General features: G+C 47.7%; 1 protein-coding gene across 1 annotated transcript in view; it reads left to right on the top strand.

Annotated features, from left to right (window-relative positions):
- The window catches only part of LOC141084436 (uncharacterized), a 63,796-nt gene extending 51,424 nt beyond the window's left edge, over positions 1 to 12,372 (top strand). Inside the window, exon 7 of the mRNA XM_073569161.1 lies at positions 12,187 to 12,372. Within this exon, the coding sequence (XP_073425262.1) occupies positions 12,187 to 12,372 (186 nt within the window). The remainder of the gene's footprint in view (positions 1 to 12,186) is intronic.
- Positions 12,373 to 14,659: the final 2,287 nt, after the last annotated feature.

The following is a 14,659-nucleotide window of genomic DNA, read 5'->3' as shown; positions in this document are numbered from 1 at the left end:
GGTTATGCCAAAAGCATAACAGCAGCTAAGGCAGGAGGTGTTGATCCTGCGTCATCTGGCTCAAGAAGGCCTGGAAGGTTCCCTTTTCTGGGAGTAGGTAAACCGCTTTTAAAGCCAGAGCATCAGGAACAGGTTTTGGCTCACATTGCAGAAACAGCCTCCAGCTCTATCGCCTCCTCTTCTGAAGTGTCCAAGCACCGAGTCATCCGTGCAGGCTTCTGGTCAGGAACAACACTTTTCCTTGTGTCCTTCACCCCCACCAAAAGTGAAGGATACGGTAGGCCACACTTCTGATTACTGCATGGAGCTTTTTCACATACCATGCCTGGGTTACCAAGTCAAATCCTGAATTCCCCAGTCCAAGATGAATTTGACATATAGTGCACTGATGCACAGCCACTGCTAGATGGTTCTGCTGGTACATTGACCCATAGCACTACATTGCCTTCGCAGTCTACTGAGCCAGAATCTGACCCTGATGAAACTCAGGTGCCCCTTCCCGCATACTATGCCACCTTTCACGGTGACACAGAGGAAGGTGCAGCTGAAATTCAAGAGGAGGTGATGGATGACCCAGTTGTTTACCTGGATTGGCATCCATTGGGGGAAGAGGGTGCCACTGGCAATAGCTCAGAAGAGGAGAAGGATCCGCAGCAAGCATCGACATCGCAGCAGTGGTTATCTGGCAGGCCCGTAGCTGTCCAAAAACGTGGTAAAAAAACAAAAAGAGTTGCAGGACAGCTTGCCCAGATGGTCAAAATAGCACAGTGTGCAAGCCCTGAAAATTTATACAATAGTAGGAAGAGTGCAGTGTGGCACTTTTTTGACCAAAATCCTATTGATGAGGCAAAAGTTATCTGTAAGAAGTGCGGAAGGACCTTTAGCTGAGGGAAAAATCTCCAAAATTTGAATACCAGTTGCATGCTTAGACATTTAATCACCTTGCACTTGCAAGCGTGGATGGACTACAAAACCTCAGGTAGCACATGTGCACCTGCTCTGACTGAAGGTAGCCAGCAACGCTCCATCGCTTCCCTCACTGTAAGCCGACCGATAAGCACACCACCAGCAAGAAATGTTGAGGTGTCGTCGCAAGGCCAAAGCAGTCGGAATCAGAATGTTTTTGCAACGAAAGACTGAATCTAAGCCAGCACCACCACCATCACCAACCCCCTCTCAGTCCGTCAGGTCCACCACTAGTTCCCCCATATGCAGCTCTCAAGTCCAGCTCACCCTAGCAGACACTCTGAGTAGGACAAGAAAGTACTTATCCTCTCATCCGCGTACACTGGCTTTGAACGCCTACATTGCCAAACTGATCTCATTAGAGATGATGCCCTTCCGTTTGGTTGAAAGCGCAGCATTCCAAGAGCTCATGGCCTACGCTGTCCCACGCTATGACCTACCCAGTCGGCACTTCTTTTCTAGAAAAGCCATCCCTGCCCTCCACCTGCATGTGAAAGACCGCATTGTCCATGCACTCAAACAATCAGTGAGTGGAAAGGTGCACCTCACAACAGATGCATGGGCCAGTAGGCATGGCCAGGGCCATTATGTGTCCATCACTGCGCACTGGGTTAATGTGGTGGATGCAGGCTCCACAGTGGACAGCGTCGGTGGAACAGTGCTGCCTAGCCCATGGTATAGGAAACAGTTGGCTGTCGGCGTTCGACCTTCCTCCTCATCCAGAAGAGAAAGCTTGTTGACAGAGCGCAGTCGCACGAGCACTCCATCCGCAGCTGCCAGTGTTGCACATGAGGTGTCCCACTATCGAACAGCTAGTGGTAAGCGTCAGTAGGCTGTTTTAAAGATGATGTCTTTGGGCGACAACAGACACACCGCGGAGGTACTGGCTGACTACTTGCAGCGAGAAACTGAGTCATGGCTGGGCAGTCTACATCTTGAGCCAGGCAAGGTAGTCAGTGATAACGGCCGTAATTCTGTGGTGGCCATAGCCCTTGCAAAACTCAGACACATACCTTGCCTGGCTCACACCTTGAACCTGGTGGTGCAGTGCTTCCTAAATAATTATCCGCAGTTAACAGCCCTGCTCCATAAGGTGCGAAGACTGTGCTCGCACATCCATCACTTGCCCGTAGAGCCGTATGCAGAGGCTGCAGCGATCGCTCATCATCCCCAAGCACCGCCTAATCATAGACGTTGCAACAAGGTGGAGCACCATTCACATGGTTGAGAGGCTGTGCAAACAGAGGCAGGCTGTAATGCATTTGTGGGAGGATACACGGGCAGGCAGTTTGAGGGCAGACATGGAGTTGTCGGGTGTGCAGTGGTCAAAGCTGAAAGACCTCTGTAAAGTCCTTCAGTGTTTTGTGGAATGCATACGGCTGGTAAGCACAGATGACGCCATCATAAGCGTGAGCATCCTCCTTACGCGTCTGCTCATGCAAACTTTGATGCACATTAAGGATCAGGTGTCTGCAGCGGAAGAGGAAGAGGGGGAGGAGGAGGAGGGAAGCCTTGATGACAGTCATCCATTGTCTGCTCAGGGAACTGTCCTGGACGAGGAGGAGGATGAGGGGGATGATTATTTTGGGGAGCAGGATGCTTCTCGGGGGGCAAGAGAAAATGTTGGCGTGCCAAGGTCAGGTACAGGGTTTGTGCATGACTGGAGGGATGTGGATTTGGCAGAAAGTGCTCCTCCACCCACCACTGTTAGTGCATCATTGACACGTGGAACATTGGCCCACATGTGTGATTATCTCTTGCGGATCCTAAAAAGGGACCCCCACATTGTCAGAATTATGAAGGATGACGACTACTGGTTGGCCAGCATCCTCGGAAAGTACAGATACATAGGACCTGTGGACGCTGAAGTTTAGCAAGCAGTTACAGGACCTACGGTCATGTGACTGCAAGGGGGCGCAGCTTAGCATCCTGCTTTCAGAGATGGCAGGACACTATACAGAAAAAAAACGGAGGTCATACACAGAGATAACAGTAAAGTACCAAGGATGAGACAGAACGGATAGTCAGGGCCAAGCAGAAGTCAAAATCAAACAGACATAGAAGGTACCAAGCAGAATCCAAAGCAATATCTAGATAACAGACCGAGTCGTACACAGAGAATCAAGCAACCAAAACACAGCACAAACACACTCAGGGGTCACCACACAATGCCAAGGGCGAAAGTATAACTGACGGGGATGGTGCGTCCTGAGGCTATAAGAAGCCTCTCCCAGAACCAGGGAGAGGCCACAGTCATAGCCCCAGGTGTGCAGGTAAGCCTGCGCTGGGATCACAACCTTTAATCCCAGAAATGCCAGTCATCAGCACTGGTTCCAGACATTAACCCCACGTGTGCGAGTCAAACCCGCGCTGAGATCATGATAATACCCCCCTCTCAACGGGGGGCTTCTGGACCCCCAGGCTTGCCCGGGTATTTAGCATGGAAAGCCCGCACCAGGCGATCAGCATGCATCAACCGGGCCGGTACCCAGAACCTGTCTTCCGGTCCATACCCCTTCCAATGAACCAGGTACTGTACTGACCGCCGTACCAACCTGGAATCTACGATATGACCAACCTCGTACTCCACCTGCCCCTCGACCAAAACAGGAGGAGCAGCGGACTCGGAGTCTCCCCGGACTGCTTCAAAAGGTTTCAGTAGAGATTTGTGGATGACGTTAGGGATCTTGAAAGAGGGTGGAAGGCACAGGTTATACGCCACTGGATTGATTTTTTCCACAATCTTGTATGGGCCAATGAATTTGGGCCCCAACTTGGCTGATGGAACCTTCAACTTAATGTTTCGCGTGGAGAGCCAAACCTTGTCTCCAACCTGAAACGTGGGCCCTGGTGTTCGTTTCCTGTCCGCGAAAAACTTATACCTGCCCTGAGACCTAGATATACTCTGCTGAACTTCTGCCCACGTATTCTGTAATCGCTGAACAGAGCCCTCAGCCCCGGGACACCCCGAGTCCAGACGAGAAAACTCACCAAAATGAGGACTGAACCCATAATTGATCAAAAAAGAAGTCATACCCGTGGATTGACTCACCCGACTATTGAGGGCAAATTCAGCCATCTGCAGTGCATCGCACCAGTCATTCTGTCTAGCAGAGGTTAGACACTTGAGGTTCTGTTCCAGGGACTGGTTAGTGCGCTCCGTCTGACCATTGCTCTCAGGATGGTATGCAGACGAAAAGGACAGAGACGTCCTTAATTTTTTGCAGAAATCATGTCAAAACTTAGCCACAAACTGCACACCACGATCAGACACCACATTCAGGGGTACCCCATGCAACCGGATCACATGCTGCACAAACAACCTGGACAACGTCTCAGCTGACGGTAGTGCGGACAAGGGTACCAAAATAAGCCTGCTTACAGTAGTAAACCTGTCCACCACTACCCATACCACTGTATTACCCTTAGATGGAGGGAGATTGGTAACAAAATCCATGGATAAGTGAGTCCATGGTCTTTCGGGCACTACCAAGGGCATCAGCTCCCCTGCCGGCCGGCTATGAGAGCTTTTAGAACGAGCGCAGACCCCACAACCAGCAATGAATTTTTTTATGTCCGAACCAAGGGTAGGCCACCAAAAGATCCTAGCCACCGCCAGACGCGTGGCTGAAATACCAGGGTGAGCACTCAGCTTGGGTTCATGGAACTCCTGCAAGAGTTTCAGGCGAAGTTGCTCTGGGACAAACAACTTCCCCTCCAGCTTGGCCGCCGGGGCCCGCGACTGGGCCCCCTGAATCTCCCGTTCCAATTCAGACGAGACCTCTGCTATCACAACCCCAGGGTGAAGAATGGAGGACGGTGGCTCAGGGGGCGATACCGACTGAAAACTGCGCGATAAGGCGTCAGCCTTGACATTCTTAGACCCTGGACGAAATGTAATCGTAAACTGAAAACGGGAAATAAAAAGTGACTAACGGGCCTGTCTGGGCGTTAGTCTTTTAGCAGACTCAATGTTTGACAAATTTTTGTGATCCGTGATCACCGTAACCGGGTGACTGGCCCCCTCCAAAAAGTGCCTCCATTTTTCAAATGCCAATTTGACCGCAAGAAGCTCTCTATTGCCTATGTCGTAATTTCTTTCCGCAGCAGAGAACTTCTTGGAAAAGAAAGCACATGGCCTGAGGTTGGTTAGAGTGGTAGGCCCTTGGGACAACACCGCCCCCACCCCCACCTCAGAGGCATCCACTTCCACGACGAATGGTTTGGACGGATCTGGCTGTACAAACACGGGAGCAGACATAAAGCTTCTTTTCAGGGTCGCAAAGGCCTCTTTTGCGAGCGAGGACCAGTTTCTCACATCCGCACCTTTACAAGTAAGATCTGTGAGTGGTTTGACCACCTGTGAAAACCCCCGAATAAATTTGCAGTAATAATTGGTGAACCCCAAGAACCGCTGAAGACCCTTAAGGTCTCGGGGTTGCACCCAATCCGCAATGGCCTGCACCTTCTTGGGGTCCATGCGAAAATCCTCACAGGACACAATTAATCCCAAAAAAGACAATTCTTGAACAAAAAACACACATTTCTACAATTTGGCATACAGATGATTTTCCCTCAGTCTTTGGATTACGGTTCGTACATGATTCAGATGAGATTGACTGTCGGGAGAGTATATCAGAATATCGTCTAAGTAAGTAACAACAAAACGACCAATGAGATCCGAGAATACCACGTTGATAAAATTCTGAAATATGGCTGGGGCATTGGTAAGACAAAATGGCATGACTAAATTTTCAAACAGTCCCTCGGTCGTGAGGAACGCGGTTTTCCATTCATCCCCCTCCCGGACCCTTATCAAATTATATGCCCCCCGAAGATCCAGTTTGGAGAACCATTTTGCCCCTGAAAGTTGGTTACACAAATCGGGAATCAGCGGAAGGGGGTACGTATTTCCTACAGTAATCTTGTTGAGCTCACGTAAATCGAGGCAGGGACGTAAACCACCATCTTTTTTCTTAACAAAAAAAACCCTGCCGCCACAGGTGAGACTGAGGGACGTATGTGTCCTTTGCGAAGACTCTCAGCAATGTAATCTTTCATGGCCAAGCGCTCAGGGCCAGATAAATTAAACAGACGGGCTTTAGGAAATTTAGCCCGCGGGACTAACTCGATAGCGCAGTCAAAATGTCTGTGGCGGCAACGTCTCGGCCTCGCTTTCAGAGAACACATCTTCAAATTCATTCAGGTACTCCGGAATACCTTCCAGCTCGACAGATGACACAGATACAGATTTAACAGGTTCAACCAATAGTGCAGACTTATCACATAACATCGAATCATTAAACCCCCACTGAACAATCTCCCCCCGTTTTCCAGTTAATGACTGGGTTATGGCGTTGTAACCAGGGCATGCCCAACACCAATCCTGCTGGTAGATTGTCCAGAACCAAACAACTTAATTTTTCCACATGGGTAGTGCCCACTTTGAGCGAAAACAAGTCAGACATAAAGAGAATTCCCTCTTTAGTGAGGGGGGAGGAGTCAATGGCCACCACTTTGATCGGAACCTTAAGTCTAACTGTCCCTATCTTACAGAGTGTGACCAATTGGGAGTCAATGAGATTGATGGATGATCCGCAGTCCACGAAAGCTGTAGCGGGAAAACAACAATCGTCCACTAACAGTTCCACATGAAGCAACACCTTAGAAATCGAGGAAAAGGGTACCTGAGGGTCTGAGTAGTCTCCCTGCTGACTACCCAGACCTAGTCGTTTCCCGTCGACCGGGTTGAGGATGGATAATCAGGACACTCCCTTTTCCAATGTCCCATTTTACCACAGTAGAAGCATAACTGCTTTTCTCTCCGGCGTTGTCTCTCCTATTCCTTCAGGGAGAGAGCCCCTACGTCCATGGGCACAGAAACAGTCTCTTTTCCACTAGGGAACAATGGAGTCTCCGCCTGCATCACCCCCCTGGCCCGCAGCCTGCGGTCCATCCGGACGGCCTGGGTCATGGCATCCTCGAGTGAGTTAGGTGGGGGATGTAATGCCAAGGCATCCTGTAACCGCTCGGACAAGCCTCTGCGAAAGAGTCCTCGGAGTGCGTCGTCGTCCCAAGAGACCTCTGCGGCCCAGCGGTGGAATTCTGTACAAAACCACTCAGCCGAGTGTTTCCCCTGACAGACACTCATCACCATGTCCTCTGCCAATCGCACTCGGTCCGGCTCATCATATATGTGCCCGAGGGCCTCAAAAAGCGCATTCACAGACACTCTCTCAGGGGCAGTGGGAGGAAGGGAGAAAGCCCAAGCTTGTGGGGACCCTCTTAACAGAGACATAATGACCCCAACCTTCTGACTTTCATCCCCAGAGGAACGTGGCCTCAAACTAAAGAAGAGTTTGCACCCCTCTAAGAAGACCCTGAACTCCTTTTTGTTCCCAGAAAAGAAATCAGGCAGTTTAACAGGTGGTTCTGGGGACACCAAAACAACGTCACTCGCCCCAACCCCCAGAGACCCAGCAGCTAAAGCCCCCCGCACTGTCTCAGAAACCTGCTGCTGAGAGCGAGCCAGAGCTTGCTGCTCCAGAGATAAACCCTGAAACATCTGACTCAGATTTTTCATTTGCTCAGCAAGAGATTGTATGGGATCCATATTTCTTAGCAGAGAAAGAAAAAAAACCCCCAAAAACTTAATGGTCAGTTATAATGTCAGGATCTTGTCAGCGCCGGTGTGCAGCCTCTGCTGAGCAGGGACTCACCCGCACTGTAGGGGGGCCCGGGGTCAGGTACAGCCGGAAAGTACAGATACACAGGACCTGTGGACGCTGAAGTTTAGCAAGCAGTCACAGGACCTATGGTCATGTGACTGCAAAGGGGTGGGGCTTAGCATCCTGCTTTCAGAGATGGCAGGACACTATACAGAAATACTCAGTCAGGCAAAACGGAGGTCATACACAGAGATATCAGTAAAGTACCAGGGATGAGACAGAACCGATAGTCAGGGCCAAGCTGAAGTCAAAACCAAACAGACATAGAAGGTACCAAGCAGAAACCAAAGCAATATCCAGAGAACAGACCGAGTCGTACACAGAGAATCAAGCAACCAGAACACATCACAAACACACTCAGGGGTCACCACACAATGCCAAGGGCGAAAGTATAACTGACGGGGATGGGAGCGTCCTGAGGCTATAAGAAGCCTCTCCCAGAACCAGGGAGAGGCCACAATCATAGCCCCAGGTGTGTAGGTAAGCCTGCACTGGGATCACAACCTTTAACCCCAGAAATGCCATTCATCAGCACTGGTTCCAAACATTAACCCCACGTGTGCGAGTCAAACCCACAATGAGATCATGACAATATGCCTTACAGGAGCTCGCTTGCCATGCTGGAAGCGATCAGAAAGAGTCTTCAGTGCTGCTGGAGCAATTCTGACAGAAAGAAGGATCCGGCTGCTGACCCAAACTGTTGATGATCTCACCTTCATTAAAATGAACCATGCATGGGTTTCAAAGGATTTTGTCCCACCTTCCCCTGATGACACATAGGTTGCCAGCAAAATGGCTTGCTTTGTCCTCCTCTTCCTCCAACTTCTCCAATTCCTCCATTTGCAGCTGCTGAACGTCCAGCCTACACCTCAACATATGCCAGTTTTTCCACCTCTCTAACTGGTCTGTCCGCCCCCCAGGGCCAGCGTCAGCACCTGGCGCACCCGGGCAAGTGCCGGGACCCTGAGCAGGTGGGGGGACCACTCGTGTGCGATGGCACAGGGCCACTCACAGTAGCCCGGTGTCTCTGATGGTGGGGGGCTCGCTCGCCGTTACAGACACCGTCGCACTATGAGGGGCCCTGTGCCAGCGTGGTCGCCCACGAGTGGGCCCCCCTGCTTGCTCAGGGCACCAGCACTTGCAATACTTACCTCTCCCTGCTCTACCGCTGTGACCTCTTCCGCTTTTCCTGACAGTGACATTCAGGTAGGAGAGCACGATGATGTCACGTCTGTACGCCCTCTGCCTGAACAGTCCAAGTGCACAGAGCTGTAAGATGGTGACGCTGAGGAGTCTAAAGTAGAGCAGTGCCCAGCGAGGAGAGGTATTTCATTTTTTTAATGTTTGAAGCAATATATGGGGAGCATTATACACTGGAGAATTATATATGGTGCCCATCATACACTTGAGCATCATAGATAGGGCCCATTATACACTGGAGCATCGTTTGGGCCCATTACATATGGAGCATTACATGGGCCCATCATACACTGGAGCATTATAAATGGGGCCCATCATACTCTGGAGCATCATCCATGGTGCCCATCATACACTGGAGCATCATATACGGGGCCCATTATAGACTTGAGCATTATAAATGGGGCCCATTATATATGGAGCATTATACACTGTTTGCCTTATTATTATTTGGCAAGTTGCATTTGAGAGGATTCTTTTTATTATTGAACAACAACTATGTTGTCAATCAACCGAAAAGACTCATAAATTTCAAAGCTTCCTATTTTTGGAAGTTGGAGTGGTTTTTTTTAGATTTGGCTACCTTAGGAGGATATCTGTTTGTGCAGGTAACTATTACTGTGCATAATTATTAGGGAAGTTAATAAAAACCAAATCTATACCCATCTCGCTTGTTTGTTTTCACCAGGAAAACCAATATAACAACACAAAATTTAAAAATAAACATTTCTGACATTCAAAACAAAAAAAACAAAAAAAAAAGGGACCAACATAGGCAGCTTTCTTTACGATGACACTCAAAAGCCTTCCATACATAGATTGTCAGTTGCTTGATCTGGTTATGAACAACATTACGTGCAGCAGCCACCACAGCCTCCCTGACACTGTTCCGAGAGGTGTAATGTTTTCACTCCCTGTAGATCTCACATTTTAGGAGGGACCACAGGTTCTCTATGGGGTTCAGATCAGGTGAACAAGGGGGCCATGTCATTATTTTTTCCTCTTTTAGACCTTTAATGGCCAGCCATGCTGTGGAGTATTTGGATGCATGTGATGGAGCATTGTTTTTCTTGAATGATACCGACTTCTTCCTGTAACACTGCTTGAAGAAGGTGTCTTCCAGAAACTGCCAGTAGGTCTGGGAGTTGAGCTTCACTCCATCCTAAACCCGAAAAGGTCCACAAATTCATCTTTGATGATACCAGCCCATACCAGTACCCCACCTCCACCTTGCTGGCGTCGAGTCAGAGTGGAGCTGTCTGGCCTTTACTGATCCAGCCTCGGGCTTATCCATCTGGCCCATCAAGAGTCACTATCATTTCATCAGTCCATAAAACCTTACATCTGTCTTAACATATTTCTTCGCCCAGTCTTGACGTTTTATCTTATGTTTCTTGTTCAAAGGTGGTCGTTTTCCAGCCTTCCTTACCTTGGCCATGTCCCTGAGTATGGCACACCTTGTGCTTTTTGATACTCCAGTAATGTTGCACCTCTGAAATATGGCAAAACTGGCGTCAAATGGTATCTTGGCAGCTTCACGCCTGATTTTCCTCAATTCATGGGCAGTTATTTTCAGCCTTTTTTTATCAACACGCTTTTTGCGACCCTGTTAGCTATTTACCATTAAACGTTTGATTGTTCAGTGATCACGCTTCAAAAGTTTGGCAATTTCAAGACTGCTGCATCCCTCTGCAAGACATCTCACAATTTTTGAATTTTCAGAGTCCGTCAAATCTCTCTTCTGACCCATTTTGCCAAAGGAAAGGAAGTTACCTAATAATTAAGCACACCTTATATAGGGTGTTTATGCCATTAGGCCACAACCCTCCTCATTACAGAGATGCAAATCACCTGATTTTACATAATTGGCAGTTGGCTTTCAAGCCTATACAGCTTGGAGTAGGACAACATGTATAAAAAGGATGATGTGATCAAAATACTTATTTGCCTTATAATTGTGCACACAGTGTATAGGCCCATCATACACTGGAGCATCATATGGGGCCCATCATATACTAGAGCATCATATGGGGCCCATCATATACTGGAGCATCATATGGGGTTCATTATTTATGGGGCATCATATAGGGTATGGAGCATTATATGGAGCACACATGAGGCCTATTCTGTATGAAGTATTATATGGAGCCCATTCTGTATGGAGCGATATATGGGGCCCATCATATACTGTATGGAGCTTTATATGCGACTCATTATACTGTATGGAGCAATATGTGGGGCTCATTCTTCTCTATGGGGACCGTCCTATACTGTATGGCACATTATATGGGGACCATCATATACTGTAGCATTATGTGGAGCTCATCATATACTGTATGGAACATTATATGGGACCAATTATTCTGTATGGAGCAATATATGGGGCTCATTATTCTGTATAGCGCACTATGTGGTGTCCATAATGGAGGAATATACTGTCTGGTTTTTGAGCTATTGTAGAATTTAAAATAGATATCAGTCATGTAATGTAAGAAGTGAAGTATTTGTCATTGCACTATACCAATATTTCTTTGCCGTATGGGAGCATCATGAATAGTGGTACGTGTTAAAGGGGCCCATTGACACTCTTTCGCCTGGGGCACACGAAAACCTGGAGCCAGCCCTATCCCCCCACAACTTTAGCCAAATAACCCCCAGTTTTCAATGCGTAACTATTATTATAAAGTAAATTAAGGTTGACAAGCTTAAGTAATAAGAATTGATGTAGCTGGCATTGAAATCGGCACTGTTGGTGTGTTTACTGTCCTCCACTCCCTGCCGACTTTGCTTCCCCATTGACTTGCATTGGGTTTCGAGTTTCAGTCGGACCTCCGACTTTTCACGATAGTTGGCCGATTTCATTCGACTCTACTTTTGAGAAAGTCTGGTTTCATGAAACTCGACCCTAAAAAAGGCAAAGTTGCTCATCCCTAATGTTGACCATAACAGGGGCCAGTCAGCTTCCCCACTATGGTTGATGATAATTAGGTAAAAATATGAGAATATATTCCGTTTTCATTCTCAGAGAACAAAATGACTAGTGAGGGAAAACAGTCAAGATTTTTCTTTAGTACTCTAATATACTTGAATATATTTTTTGGTACCATATTTGATACCTGTGTCAGATACTTCTAAGCAAAATGGTAAAGATTGATACACAATGTGGTGTAGTTGCTTATGGCAAGGACCCAGAATGATGTTTTCATTTTATTGAACTGCATATACAGAAAGGCAAAATAACAAGCATCACCCTAATCTATATGGCTTTTCTTTTGTGTTCCCTTCTTTTGTAAAGGCTGCACTTTCTAGCCGTTGGTTATCTCAAATGCTTTCTGAAGAACGATTATGGAGGAAATCAGCATTGGGTACTGCCTGTACAAAGGGCGAAACGGTGGACCAACAGGCAGAGAAGATGCAGAAACAACGTACATTGCTCCAACGCTTGTTTCAAAGCATGTCAAAGACTTCAGGTTCGAGTTGATTGGATTGAATTGTAGAAAGTCCTATTAAGTGCACACAACGTCTTGTTACTGTGGATTCCTTGCCAAAAACCGCCTGATAAGGCGCTTACTAAACGCTCAAAAGATTGAATTTATTTCTATGTAAAAATTACCGTACTTGCTGTTCATAAGTTCAGTTTTTTTAAGCATTTAAGTGCTTCCGTTTTCCAAAGACACCAAGTGGTTAAAAGAAGTGAGGTGATCATTCTTTAAGGGGTTTCCGTTCATATAATGCTCTAAACCTTATTATACAAGTCAATGGTACAGCTCTAAAGACGCCCAGGCATTTTTTAAAGCGTTTCGCCAGTGTTTTTGCTAGGGATTTCTTTTTTGTTGAATGGAGTTAAAAAACGTCTGGAAAATGCAAGTGCAAAAGATGGAACAAAACACTGGTAGAATGCTTGAAAAGACTCATAGCAGTCAAAGACTTGTAAAACGACACAAAAATGCTTAAAGAGATGCATCAGGAAAAAAAAAAGTTCAGCATTTCCTGAAGTGTCTTTCTCTTGAAAAACTTGGTGGGGTCAACTGCTTGAAAAAGACATGTGCACGTACCTTTAGTTTGTTATTTTAAGGTTTACAATCATCTGTAAATTTGTTGAAAATACTCACTCTTTAAAAAAAAAAAAGAAAAAAGAAAACAATATCAGGATGGGACCCTCTACTAGTGTTGAGCGATACCATCCGATATCGTGACGTATCGGATCGGATTGGATCAGACCGATACCCAAAAAGTATCGGGTATCGCCGATTCCGATACCGGAAGCCCATGCAAGTCAATGGGGCACAAATATCGGAATTAAAATAAACCCTTTCTTTACTTGCACACCCAGTTCAGGAGGGGGGAAGAGTGTGGGCGGTGCGTGGACAGACACTGTGCGTGTCTGTGTGTGCGGGCGGGGTCTGTACGGGCCTCTCGGGGGTCTGTGCGGGCCTGCCGGGGGTCTGTGCGGGCCTGCCGGGGGTCTGTGCGGGCCTGCCGGGGGTCTGTGCGGGCCTGCTGGGGGTCTGTGCGGGCCTGCCGGGGGTCTGTGCGGACTGCCGGGGGTCTTTGTGTTTGTGTGAAGGCATCTTCCGATGGGACTACAAGTCCCATCGGGCTATGCCTGCTACAATGTCAGTGATTGACACATTAGCCAATGATGGGACAGTAGTAGTCTCATCATCCGGCTAATGTGTTGAATGTAAAAAAAAAAAAAAAAAAAACAAGCCTGTGACCGCAAATGCATTCCCATAGCCTCAATACGCCTCCGTGCGTATCATGGGGAGAACACATGGTGCCCCCCTAGCAGTAGCAGTGGTCACTGCCTCACATATCCCCCTCCCCTGTTTAAACCTGTGGGGTTGAACACTTGTCACCCCACATGGGAGTGAGACATGGCATGCTCCTGCGACATCCCCGCCCGACACTGCACTAAGAAACCAAAGTAGGATCCGGAACCATCGATCGGCATTTGCATCCCTTCCCTTTGCGTTTCTCTTCCATACTTCATTACGGGACCACCCACCTCGCCGTTCTCCATTGCAGACGCCATGCTTACTTTCGCGTTTAACCGTAGATTTGGGTCAATTTTGGGTGGTCTCGACCTTGTTTATTTTGGGTTCAGTAACCCTGCATCTCATCCTGTCACCTATGTACTCGCCTTTGGGTCTCTGGTACCGTTTCCTCTGTACCCTTACCCGTGCCTCGGTGACTATATCACGCTGAAGTGCCGTGGTCCGCCCTGGCAACGCCGAGCATCCTTCTTTATTACATCGCACCCAAACCTTAGCCTCCCAACACTGCTGTCTAGCGAGCACTGTATCTATTTTAGGCTACTTTCAAACTTGCGTTTTTTTGCTGCTCGTTTTTTGCGCACACAAACGCATGAAAAAAACGCATCATGCGTTTGTGTGTGTGTTTTGTGCGGGTTTTGGTGCGTTTTTTAAAAAACGCATGCTTTTTTGCACAAACATGCGCATTACAATGCGCACGTACGCGCACCCATAGACTATAATGGGTGTTTTGCTGTAAAAAAAAACGTATTGCATGCGCATGCGTTTTTTGGGGGCAAGTCGGACGCATAAAAAATGCAACAGGATGCATTTTGTGCGCCCGAGCGCACACTACAAAAAAACGCATGCGCATACAAACGCGTACAAACGCATGTGTATGCGCACCTATGCGCACCCATGTTAAAGTATGGGGAAAAAAACGCATGCGTTTTTTTGCGCTAAAAAACAGCGCAAAAAAACGCAAGTGCGAAACCAGCCTTACTTTGACCCCTG

Source organism: Dendrobates tinctorius, unplaced genomic scaffold (genome assembly GCF_039654945.1).
Source record: "Dendrobates tinctorius isolate UK_male_01 unplaced genomic scaffold, ASM3965494v1 ptg000022l, whole genome shotgun sequence".
Taxonomy (NCBI): domain Eukaryota; kingdom Metazoa; phylum Chordata; class Amphibia; order Anura; family Dendrobatidae; genus Dendrobates; species Dendrobates tinctorius.
Note: the sequence above shows the minus strand (reverse complement) of the source record. Positions and strands in the feature narration are given on the sequence as shown.